General features: G+C 44.1%; 1 protein-coding gene across 1 annotated transcript; it reads right to left on the bottom strand.

Annotated features, from left to right (window-relative positions):
• Positions 1 to 4: 4 nt before the first annotated feature.
• LOC129846171 (nucleus accumbens-associated protein 1-like) lies at positions 5 to 12,113 on the bottom strand (the record flags this gene model as incomplete). The annotated part of the gene is made up of 9 exons (XM_055914131.1): positions 11,997 to 12,113; positions 8,244 to 8,395; positions 7,272 to 7,514; positions 6,254 to 6,472; positions 5,272 to 5,689; positions 1,152 to 1,271; positions 699 to 870; positions 439 to 536; positions 5 to 273 (listed from the first exon to the last, which is right to left on the bottom strand). Coding segments are annotated over exons 2-9 (1,665 nt in total), but the record flags the coding sequence as incomplete, so codon positions are not given.
• Between the last annotated feature and the right edge of the window lie 552 nt (positions 12,114 to 12,665).

The following is a 12,665-nucleotide window of genomic DNA, read 5'->3' as shown; positions in this document are numbered from 1 at the left end:
CCCCCGAAGAAGGTCCCGCATCGCTATTGGCTGCCGCCGCCTCTTCTGCCAAGGAGTTGGGGTCGAACCCATGCTCCGCCCCCAGGGCATCGGCCTCCATCTTGACGGCGTCTGATTGGAGGAAAGCGGAGTAGGCGTCACCCTCGGCCATGAGGAGCTTGAGCTTCGGGATCCAGGACTTCCTGACGACCCGGCGGGCATTAGTGCACATGTCAGCCGCGATGGCATTCATCTCGCTCTCCTTGAAACTCGGCGCAAAGTTCTGGCAGTAAACTGTTGAGGGGAGAGAGACAGTTAGGTGCTGCGGACAATATAGATGCACTGGAATGATGTGAAGAAATGCAGGTATATGACTACAACACGGTGTAGCACTGAGTGTGTGAGGCTTGTCCGGTGTGTGTGAAAGCAAAGCTGTGCACTGGAGTGTGTGACACTCACACTTGACGGCGTGCAGTACTCTGCTGTCCAGGGGCTTGCGGCTGGGGTCGTTTGTAGACGAGCGGATCCCCGTCCCACAGCTGTTAGCTAGAGTACTCCTGAGAGGGGATGGAAAAGATACACACAGTATCATTTACTGGATGTCTTCACAAACAAATATTATGCTGCCTGAAGCGCATGCACCGACGCACAAAAGCAAGCACACAAAATGTACACGCTTCCAACAGTCAAACAAACACACACACACACCCTCCCCTCACCTGTCGAAGAAAGAGGCCAGCAGCCTCCTCAGTAGGACCTTGTGCCGCGTGCCGGCGCTGACGTGACAGTTCATGAGCTGGGCGCGGGAGATGAACACGGAGGTACCCGTCACCAGCTCCAGCCTCTCTGCAGGGTCACCCTCCTCGTACAGCCGCGGGTGGCACCGGTTACCTACACCAACCAATCAATCCATTCAAATGTATTAAAGTCTTTTTCACGTCAGCTGCAGGTGGCAGACGTTGCCAATCAATTCATAAAAATCAATCAATACAATACGTGTTTTTACAGTAACAGGAACCTGGTCTAAACACAGGTGGCAGCCACCATTGCCTATGAATAAATGAATGACAACGTGTATAGAGTCAGACATGTGAGTACAACTACAGTATTACTTTAGAAAAAGAAAAACAGACACTATAGTATTACAAACTAAATGAAGTCTGTGTGTGTACCTATCTGGGTGATGAGTTCGGCAGGTAGCGAAGCCAGATCCTGGCGTAGCCTCACCCCCCTGCCGCCCCGGGTCTCAGCCGTGAGGTGCTCCGGTAGGGACTCCACACGCTCGCCTGCTACTGGGGTGGTACAGAGAGGGCACACGTTACACATGAATACACACAGCAACATTAACACTGAACAAAAATATTAAAACGCAACATGTAAAGTGTTGGTCCCATGTTTCATGAGCTGAAATAAAAGATCCCAGAAATGTTCCATACGCACAAAAAAAACTATTTCGCTCAAGTTTTGTGCAAACGTATTTATATCTTTGTTAGTGAGCATTTCTCCTTTGCCAAGATAACGGTCAGGTGGATGAATTGTGGCATATCAAGAAGCTGATTAAACAGCATGATCATTACACAGGTGCACCTTGTGATGGGGACAATAAAAGGCCACTAAAATGTGAAGTTTTGTCACACAACACAATGCCACAGATGTCTCAGAGGGAGTGTGCTAATTGGCATGCTGACTGCAGGAATGTCCACCAGAGCTGTTGCCAGAGACTTTAATGTTCATTTCTCTAAGCCGCTTCCAACATCGTATTAGAGAATTTGCCAGTGTGTCCAACCGACCTCACAAGTGCAGACTGTAACGTTGTGTGGGCGAGCGGTTTGCTGATGTCAACATTGTGAACAGAGTGCCCCATGGTTCTGGTGGGGTTATGGTATCGGCAGGCATAAGCTACGGACACACGAACACAATAGCAATTTATTGATTGGTAATTTGAATGCACAAAAATGCCGTGACGAGATCCTGAGACCCATTGTGAGGCCCATTTAATTTTAGGTATCTGTGACGAACAGATGCATATCTGTATTCCTAGTCATGTGAAATAATTGATTTATTTCAAATTGTCTGATTTTCAAGCCTCATTGACCCTGCTTCGTAGTGTATATATATATACACACTGCTCAAAAAAATAAAGGGAACACTTAAACAACACAATGTAACTCCAAGTCAATCACACTTCTGTGAAATCAAACTGTCCACTTGGGAAGCAACACTGATTGACAATACATTTCACATGCTGTTGTGCAAATGGAATAGACAAAAGGTGGAAATTATAGGCAATTAGCAAGACACCCCCAAAAAAGGAGTGATTCTGCAGGTGGTGACCACAGACCACTTCTCAGTTCCTATGCTTCCTGGCTGATGTTTTGGTCACTTTTGAATGCTGGCGGTGCTCTCACTCTAGTGGTAGCATGAGACGGAGTCTACAACCCACACAAGTGGCTCAGGTAGTGCAGTTCATCCAGGATGGCACATCAATGCGAGCTGTGGCAAAAAGGTTTGCTGTGTCTGTCAGCGTAGTGTCCAGAGCATGGAGGCGCTACCAGGAGACAGGTCAGTACATCAGGAGACGTGGAGGATGGCCGTAGGAGGGCAACAACGCAGCAGCAGGACCGCTACCTCCGCCTTTGTGCAAGGAGGTGCACTGCCAGAGCCCTGCAAAATGACCTCCAGCAGGCCACAAATGTGGATCGTAGTGGTATATATATACTGTATATATATATATATATTATATATATATATATATATATATATATATCTTTCTGCTCTTTCAAAGACCTGATGTTCCAATGAAGATCACATCCCCTCCCAGATAACAGATATATCACCTAGAACTGTTTTGTTGCCATTATTTAACAAGGAAAGTCATTGAGAACACATTCTGTATTTAATTTCTCTCATTCCTTCACTATGACAAATAACCTATATCTTTTTTGCTTTCTCATATGAACTGTAACTCAGTAAAATCTTTGAAATTGTTGCATGTTGCATTTATATTTTTGTTAAGTGTACCAAAACATTAGGAACACCTTCTCTTTCCATGACAGACTGACCAGGTGAATCCAGGTAAAAGCTGCAGTATGACCCCTTATTGATGTCACTTGTTAAATCCACTTCAACCAGTGTAGATGAAGGGGAGGAGTGTGACATTTAGAGGGTGAATGGGCAAGACAAAAGACTGAAGTTGAATGGGGTATGGTAGTAGAGGGGGTGCAACTCAATATTAGGAAGGTGTTCTTAATGTTTTGTACACCCAGTGTACAACTGGCTATAATGACATGCAGGTCTAGCTAACACTATCCTGCAACGGAGTGGGTCAGAGGAGGAGAGGGTACATGTAACGACAGATATTCACACTTAAATATGTATCTATTCATATTGACATACCTACAACTAGCATTAATGTACAGACATAAGCAAAGGCAAACAGAACATACAGCAAATAGCGTCAGAGTGATGCCAATTCCCCATCCTCTTCCAAATCACGATCACAATCAGCTGCCTAGTTGTTCCCTCTAATCTCGTCTCTTCCCTCATCTATCAGTCTATTGTTCTGACCTGAAGCACTCTTGCTCCCTCCCCCCTCGGGCTGGGAATTGCCAGGGACCTCACCATACGATTTTATCACGATATGATGTCTACTGCGATTCTCACAAATCTATATGTATTGCGATTTTTTACGGAGGTTTTATTGTGAATTGATGTTCAAAATATATTGTCTGCTGCAGAGAGACAAGAGGAGCCTTGAGAAAACACGTTTTGATCAGTCACGGAGATAAGTGCTGGAAACACATTGGCTCACTATTTAAACAGGAGATGGAGAACCAGCTATGGAATGAAAAATACCAGTTTTGGTGCAGGTACAGCCGGCTAACGCTATCTAGCAAATTATTTGAATATATTCACTACCGTTCAAAAGGGGGTCACTTAGAAATGTCCTGGTTTTTGAAAGAAAAGCAAAAGATTTTGTCTGTTAAAATAACAACAAATTGATCAGAAAACAGTGTAGACATTGTTAATGTTGTAAATGACTGTTGTAGCTGGAAACGGCATATTTCTTATGGAATATCTACATGAGCGTACAGAGGCCCATTATCAGCAACCATCCTGTGTTCCAATGGCACCTTGTGTTAGCTAATACAAGTTTATCATTTTAAAAGGCTAATTGATCATTAGAAACCCCTTTTGCAATTATGTTAGCACAGCTGAAAACTGTGATCCTGATTAAAGAAGCAATAAATCTGGCCTTTAGACTAGTTGAGTATCTGGAGCATCAGCATTTGTGGGTTCAATTACAGGCTCAACATGGCCAGAAACTTGTCAGCCTATTCTTGTTCTGAGAAATGAAGGCTATTCCATGCAAGAAATTGCCAAGAAACTGAAGATCTCGTACAACGCTGTGTACTACTCCCTTCACAGAACAGCACAAACTGGCCCTAACCAGAAAAGAAAGAGGAGCCTCTTCACTGTTGACTTGAGACTGGTGTTTTGCGGGTACTAAACTAGACACTAATGTACTTGTCCTCTTGCTCAGTTGTGCAACGGGGCCTCCACTCCTCTTTCTATTCTGGTTAGAGCCAGTTTGCGCTGTTCTGTAAAGGTGTTGTACGAGATCTTCAGTTTCTTGGCAATTTATCACATGGAATAGCCTTCATTTCTCAGAACAAGAATAGACTGACAAGTTTCAGAAGAAAGTTCCTCGTTTCTGGCCATTTTGAGCCTGTAATCGAACCCACAAATGCTGATGCTCCAGATACTCAACTACACTAAAGAAGGCCAGTTTTATTGCTTCTTTAAATCAGCACAACAGTTTTCAGCTGTGCTAACATAATTGCAAAAGGGGTTTCTAATGATCAATTAGCCTTTTAAAATGATAAACTTGTATTAGCTAACACAACATGCCATTGAAACACAGAAGTGATGGTTGCTGATAATGGGCCTCTGTACGCCTATGTAGATATTCCATTAACAATCTGCAGTTTCCAGCTACAATAGTCATTTACAACATCAACAATGTCTACAGTGTATTTCTGATCAATTTGATGTTATTTTAATGGACTTTTTTGTGTGCTTTTCTTTCAAAAACAAGGACATTTCTAAGTGACCCCAAACTTTTGAACGGTAGAAAATATATAGATTTTTTATTTATTTTTATAAATACTTGGGAGTCAAATATTGGTATAATATCATCCCAAAATAATATTGCGATATGTGACTTTATCAATTCCCTCCCCCCATAACTACGCTCCTCCAGATTCCTACCTCACCAACTCTCGCTCTCACCTGTGGCGCCCACATTGAGCATACTGTACATTGTGTACATGTTACAGATCTGCCTGTACTGCTCTTCGGCGCTGTCGTCGGTCACTTCCTCTTCCTCCTCGTCATCGTGGTAACTAAGGGGCGAGTCGCTGGTGTATATGCTCAGCGTCCCCGGACTCGTTCCGTCCGGCGTCCCCACGCTGCTGCTGTTATGGTTACTGTTGTTGTTGTTGTTGTTATGGTTACTGTGGTTAACAACATTTCTGCCCATTGCATCTTGGGAGTTGCAGTTGTTTGATGAGGCGGAGGAGGAAGAGTAGCGGGCGGCTTTCCTGGACCCCCCTCCTCCCGACCCCCCTCCCCCGTCACCGCGGTTGCCCCCCTCCCACAGGCGCTTGGCAACAGGGCTGCACACCACCGAGTAGGACGTGGCCTCCTGCTGAGAACGAGAGAGAAGAGATTAGCTACATAACAACTATTTAGTGTGTTGTCATCCGTTCATCATGTGAGAGGGCAGCCAAACATGTGCATTTATGCTTGAGCATTGAGTGTTTGTGTACTTCCTTGTATGGCACAGGAGACAAAGAAGTTCACAGCTTGCACCTTTGACCAGATGGGCATACTACAAAGCAGGATTAACTAAATAAGGATTTTTATTTAAAAAAACAAATAACTATAGAATTTTTGGTTCATTAAGAAAGCTAAACTTGTTGAGTCAATTAGACTATGTCAACTTCAAGCTTATCTTTCAAATAAAGACATTTTAGAATATTTAGGCAAGTTAGCCGCCTACCTCATTTATCCTGCTGTGTAGTACCCCCCTCTGCTCTATGAAAGACCTGACGTTCCACTGAAGATTGCATCCCCTCCCAGAAAAGACATATATTCTAGAACACACTTATTTGCTTTGCCTTTCTTTAACCAGGAAAGTAATTGAGAACATGTAATTTATATTCCATTCCTCCACTATGACAAATAACCTATATATTTTTGGCCAACTCACCTGCTGTGACTGTGGTGTGGGTTGTGGCGTAGTCCCGCTCTGCTCCGTCTTCACCCTCAACACCAGGGGGAGGGGTGTCAGGCAGGAGGCGGGCCTACATGCTGCCGAGGAAACCACCCCAGCCCCTCCCCCTGTGGTTTGAGTGACGGGGCTCTGGGGCTCGGACGGCGGAGTCTCTTCTGCATGAAGACCCTGGGAGTCACAGCTAGGGGAGGAGACCTGGAGGAAGAATATGCAAATGAAGAGGTAAATAAATCTGAGAAAAACATGTAAAATATTTAAGACTATGTAAAGTGTGAACTGGAAAGCTTTGACAGGGGAGAACCTTAGCCTAATGCAGGGGTAGGCAACTAGATTCAGCCGTGGGCTGATTTTTGTTGGGAGCGAATAATCGGGGGCCTGAAAATAATAATAATAATAATAATAATTATTATAATAATTTGCACACTGGAAATTGACTACAACAATGCCCCAAAAAGAGATTTAAAAATAACAATCATTTCATACCTTGATTACATTGAGACATGATCATGTCTTATATTTTGTGAAGGAATACTTGGGAACAGATTTCATAAAATAAACTATGTTTAAGCTGAATTCATGGTGATTTTACAGTTTATTTTTTATACCAAAAACTAAAATAATAAATATATATTTACTATAAACTTTTTGGGGGTGGGGGGGGGGCAAAAGAAAACACCTGTTGCCAACCCCTGTCCTAATGAAACAATCCACTTGTGCTGTCAGTTGCAGTCCAATTATCTCCCAACATCTACCTATGGCGATAATTATCTCCCAACATCTACCTATGGCGATAATTATCTCCCAACATCTACCTATGGCGATAATTATCTCCCAACATCTACCTATGGCGATAATTATCTCCCAACATCTACCTATGGCGATAATTATCTCCCAACATCTACCTATGGCGATAATTATCTCCCAACATCTACCTATGGTGATCATAGGAGCTGGCAAGACAGCACAAACAGGTTGCTATGGTTACACTAGATACCTTAAGGAAGAACTCTGTGCCCTTCTCCATGATCTGCTGAATCTGCAGGAAGCCTGCGGTGTACATGAGGAGGAACTGGTCCCCCACGTTCATGCTGAGGCGGCCTGTGTAGCAGAAGGCTAGGATCTGTTGGAAGCTCTGGGGCTGGACGGCCGGGGGTAGCTCCACCACACTGCTCTTCCCTCCAGCGTTGAACAGGTCCCGGAAGTAGGAGCTACTGGCCGCCAGGACCGCCCGGTGCGCCTGGGGAGGGACGGAGAGAGGAAGGGGTGAATACATATACAGCACACAGGCTTCTTTTTAAACAAACTTGAGGTACAACCAGAGAATATTTCACCAGGGTTCTTAACCCTAATCAAAATTCAGGCATTATCAGATCAATCTAGCCTAACAGGCCGTCGCCCCAACTTGAAGGCTTGTCAATAAAGTAAATAACGGTTAGATTGGTTCCGTTTACTCCCAAAAACAACATTGATGTTTATCTTTTTTTTTTTAAACCCTTTTTTCTCCCCAATTTCGTGGTATCCAAATGGATAGTTGTCTCATCGCTGCAACTCCCGCACGGACTCGGGAGAGGCGAAGGTCGAGAGCCATGCGTCCTCCGAAACACAACCAAACCAAGCCGCACTGCTTCTTGACACAATGCACATCCAACCCGGAAGCCAGCCGTACCAATGTGTCGGAGGCAACACCGTGCACCTGGCGACCTTGGTTAGCGCGCACTGCGCCCAGCCCGCCACAGGAGTCGCTAGCGCGCGATGAGACAAGGATATCCCTGCCGGCCAAACCCCCCCTAACCCGGACGACGCTAGGCCAATTGTGCGCCGCCCCATGGGCTTCCCGGTCACAGCCGGCTGCGACAGAGCCTGGACTCGAACCCAGAATCTCTGGTGGCACAGCTAGCACTGCGATGCGGTGCCTTAGACCACTGCTCCACCCGGGAGGCCCGCATTGATGTTTATCAACTCCTACCTTGAAGGCGTGTCCCTTGACAACCACGGAGACGTCGCAGTAGAGCCCCTGGAGCCTCTGCTCATTGAGACACTCCAACACGTTGTTGCCAAAGTTAGGGATCGCCATCTGTAGCGTCTGAGCCATAACGCTCTAGCCCAGCACCACCGGGTCTATAACAAGGAGAGAAATGTTATATTAGGTCTTGTCTATGTCATGGGTATGTCATGTAGGCTACAAAGTTAGGGGTCGTCATCTGTAGCGTCTGAGCCATAACGCTCTAGCCCAGCACCACCGGGTCCAATAGCAGGGAGAGAAATGGTTATATAGGTCTATGTCATGTACGGTATATGTTATGGATCGCTTACTGTTTGTTGTTGATTATTGGAGGTGAGAAAGGGGGAAAGGGAGAGAGACTGGGATTGAAATAAGGAGAGTGATGGGAGGGAGGGGGATGGAGTGATGACTAATGCACCTTTAATAAAGAGCGCTAGAAAGAGAGCTCTTTTTTTTTTTAAATAGCCAATTAAGTTTGTCTCATTCATTTGAAATAACAAATGTCCAATTCTGCGGTGGGTAACTAGCTTTTGTCCTACTTCGTTGTTTTGTTTTTGAATGAGACAAGAGAAAAGGCAGCATAATTCCATTACATAATTATTCAGTTTTGTTTGGTTTGTTGCCATCCAGCCTTGATGTGTCAAGATCACAAGTAGAAAGAATGCCTGTCAAGCTTGCCTCTCCACAAAGAACCCTTAAAAGTTTCCCATTCTTTTTGGAGACTTTGCATTGAAGAAGACTGCCACAACTTTAACTGACTGGCGGCACATAAGACACCATGATACCTTTTAATTTAGATTATTTTTAGAGCACTAACTGTGTAATGAACCACATGTGACTGGGAATCAATGGAAAGGCCACGACCATGAGCCAATAGGCTAATAAAAAACACTCCGATGGGGATTAGGCCTATTTAATAACAAGGTCAAGCAAAGCTAATTTCATCAACACTCATACGATTAAACAATGAACGGACCTATATGTTGTCCTTAAAAACAGCTACTCAAGTGCCAACTGAAGGAAGATAGCCTATGGAATAGCCTAAAAACAAACATTTTATATTTATAGGACCGTGGCTAATTAAGATCTATGGTCTTGCTCTTTGCATACACATTTGTATCTGTAAGTTAATATACATGTATTTCTCCATTAAAACTATATAAACAGAGAAAGTATGCATAACAATTTATCTACTGCCACTGCACAGGAGAGCACGCTTTCAACTTTTCAATAATTATTCTCACAACTAACAATTAAAACAGGTTGAACTTTATTTTAGCCAAGTAAATTTCCTTATCAGCAAACTGAGAACATATTGGTTAATTTTGATTGGAGGAATGCAGAACAGAACCAATCAAAACGACCACCTAAACCCATCATCACATTAGGTTCCATTTCCTCTTGTGACACAACATCCAAGAACATAAAGGCAGTTCATTTAACTGATTTGACCTCTAACCCTCTACCTACCAGTAACATTTTATGGCCACACGTTACCACCACACAATGTTTATGTCAGGGTTGTGAGGGACAATAATATTACATAATCTGAATAAAAATCCATATTTTGCCACCTGAATTGAAGTTTTACATTAATGAAAGAAAAAATATGTATACTTTATTCAACCTCTAACCCCCCCAGCAGTAACATTATAAAACAACACACCACCACAAACCGATTAGTCAGACAGGATTATATTACGGGTTAAGAAACTAAATGCTATTTTTTTGCTGATGCCACCTTATTTTTTATTTTGTACAAGCATATAAGATCAATTAATAAGCGCACATTCAGCAATCTAATCAAATACAAATGTAAAAATATTTTTTTATATAGATGATAGGCATGGCTGTAGCCAACAATCAATCAATCAAATACTATGATATTCAATTTCCTGGTTTGGGAGGTGAAAAGGTAGCCACAGTTAGCAAGTAGCAAGCTAAAAGCTAATGCTAATTTGATGTTAACCAAATTAAAATGTCAAATTCTTGAACGTCCAAGTCATCAATTGAACACTGTCAAGTAAAAGCATTTGCTTATTTACTTGAAAACATTTGCTTTAAAGAGTCAAAAATGAAGGAATCTACTTTGCATCAACCGGCATGTGGCTATATTATGTAGCTAGCCTCCCAAGAGCACGAATAATATTAACTTTAAACGGAATATACTGTACTTCGATGAATCATTAATAGCTCAATCTCACATCGAAGGATAGCGGGAGAGACTCGATGGTGCCCGCCAAGGGAAGACTAGAGGCTTGAACAGCGGTAGAACAGCCAGACGGAGTGGGCAGAGAGCTGTCCGTGCCCCGTTTTGTGCCAGTATCTTTGCCCCGTGAGATTCGGAGCGCTCGGGCTGGCACGGGCCGGGGGGCGACGGAAAGAGCGGACGGTTGGATAACAAAACAATACTTTATCACCGGTTCTCTTTCTCTGTTTATGTCGATACAGCCGTTAATTTGCTCTATCAAACTAGCTAAAAGACAACGGCACGTATTCTGTCACAAAAATAGTAGAACAAATAAAATATTCAGGAGTTCGCATCACCAGTCGCTCTCGCCCCCACTCTGTGCCAGAGCTGTCGGTTAGAGTTACCTCCTTGGGCCTAGGCTAGCTACTCGGGATACACTGTACTTTTATTTTGGGTTAGCCCATCGCATAATGTAACCCGGCGCCAGCTGAGTTATCACCCAAATTAAGTATTTGTCGCCCGAAACAATGGATCATCCAATTAATGTGTCGTTTAGTAAAAATCTGAATTTCTAAATATTTTAGTTATTTTTGGGAGGTAGCTTGGGGGTGGTCCCCGGTCAACACTCAACAGGTCAATCCGGGACAAACGTAGGCAAGCAACTGGGGGGGGGCCGAGTCAGACTGAACCATGCACGCTTGCAGCGAGTGGTGATATAGCTAGTAGCCTATGAGTTAATGCTAGCCAAGACACCAATTTAAAACCAGTTAACGACAACACGCGATGAACATAAACCCCCAATCGCATTAACCATTTATGTTAGGAGTAGACTCATTCTACTGGGAAAATGTCACTCTTCAACGAAACATCCAGGTAAAACCCGGCCGCGTTTCAAAAGTTGAGGAATAAAGAGCGAGAGAGAGCGCGGAATACTGTGAACTCACCGATGAAAGGCAGGCTAGGCAACCCGCGGTGTTTGCAGGCAGTGTGAGTGTGAAGCATAGACGGTAGCTATATAGCCACTAAAGTGGTTAAAGTTTTGCTGGTGCTGCTTTTCGGTGTTCCAACTCAGCCCATCCCCCACCGCACACCTTCCCAAAAACAATAGCTAACTAACCCGCCCACTCCCCCAAAAAACTCACACGGAACCGCTCTCAATTCCTCCCCGAAGAACAGCCACTTCACAACAGCTAGCCACCTCGCCGACTTCCCGTGTCCTTTCTGACCCCGGTAAAACCCACCCCCCTCACTATATTCCGTTGGAAAGTGTTTCAATGGTGTAGTGCAGAAGCGTTCGGTCCTCTCCCTCTCTACAGGCAGCCATTCAGTGTGAGCACAGCACAGGTGGAGAAGCAGAGCGCAGAGCTATCGAGGGAGCCCAAAACGGTACCCAGAGGTGGAGGAAAAGATCACAGAGCTAACCGATCTCTCAGACAGAAAGCGTCCCCAACCAACCCGGATGCCCCTGTCTGTCTCCACCAACTGCCCAATTCAAATCACACACAGATTTTCCGTCTCTCCCATACCTGTGGGACTCCCTCTTGTCCAGACAGCCCAGTTGACTGGTGATTCAGAGTGGAGATCGACGGGAAGCCGTCGGTAACGCTTAAATCTCCTCCCCGGTTGGATTGAGAGTTTGCTGCGGTGCTGAATGTGCTATTTTCGTATGTCTAGACTTCTCAGGTGAGCCCCTAGGCGTCTATAGTACGCGCACAGAGTACAAACTACCATCTGCATTCAAACAATGGGAAAAGCTATAGAGCTGCCTAGATACAGTTCTTTCTTACTGTTAAAATGCATCTTTCTTCATCATGGCCATAATTGTTGTTAGACGAGCGCCACCTCCCGCTTTAGATGTTAAATAATGATAATTAATAATTTCATAACAATTCATAATTCTCTTTAATCATACGTATTATAAATGCTTTAGCCCTGACGCGTTCAGGGTATCACTTGAAATCACGATGGCAATGATAATTGTCAAGTACATGCTGCTGCACACAGTGCCAGAAATGAAGAAAACTTGTGAAGAAATGAGGCATCTGTCAAACTAATAGGGATCTCATCGCCAACATTTGCTTGCTTCTTGCCTCCTAGTCCTATCATATGCGCCTAATATGACTGCAATGGAAACATAATGTAAAACAACATTAAAACCCTTCTAATTTTATCTACAGTATCACATTTAGGCCTAT

The sequence above is a fragment of the Salvelinus fontinalis genome, unplaced genomic scaffold (genome assembly GCF_029448725.1).
Source record: "Salvelinus fontinalis isolate EN_2023a unplaced genomic scaffold, ASM2944872v1 scaffold_0465, whole genome shotgun sequence".
Taxonomy (NCBI): domain Eukaryota; kingdom Metazoa; phylum Chordata; class Actinopteri; order Salmoniformes; family Salmonidae; genus Salvelinus; species Salvelinus fontinalis.
This window is presented reverse-complemented; position numbering and strand designations above follow the sequence as displayed.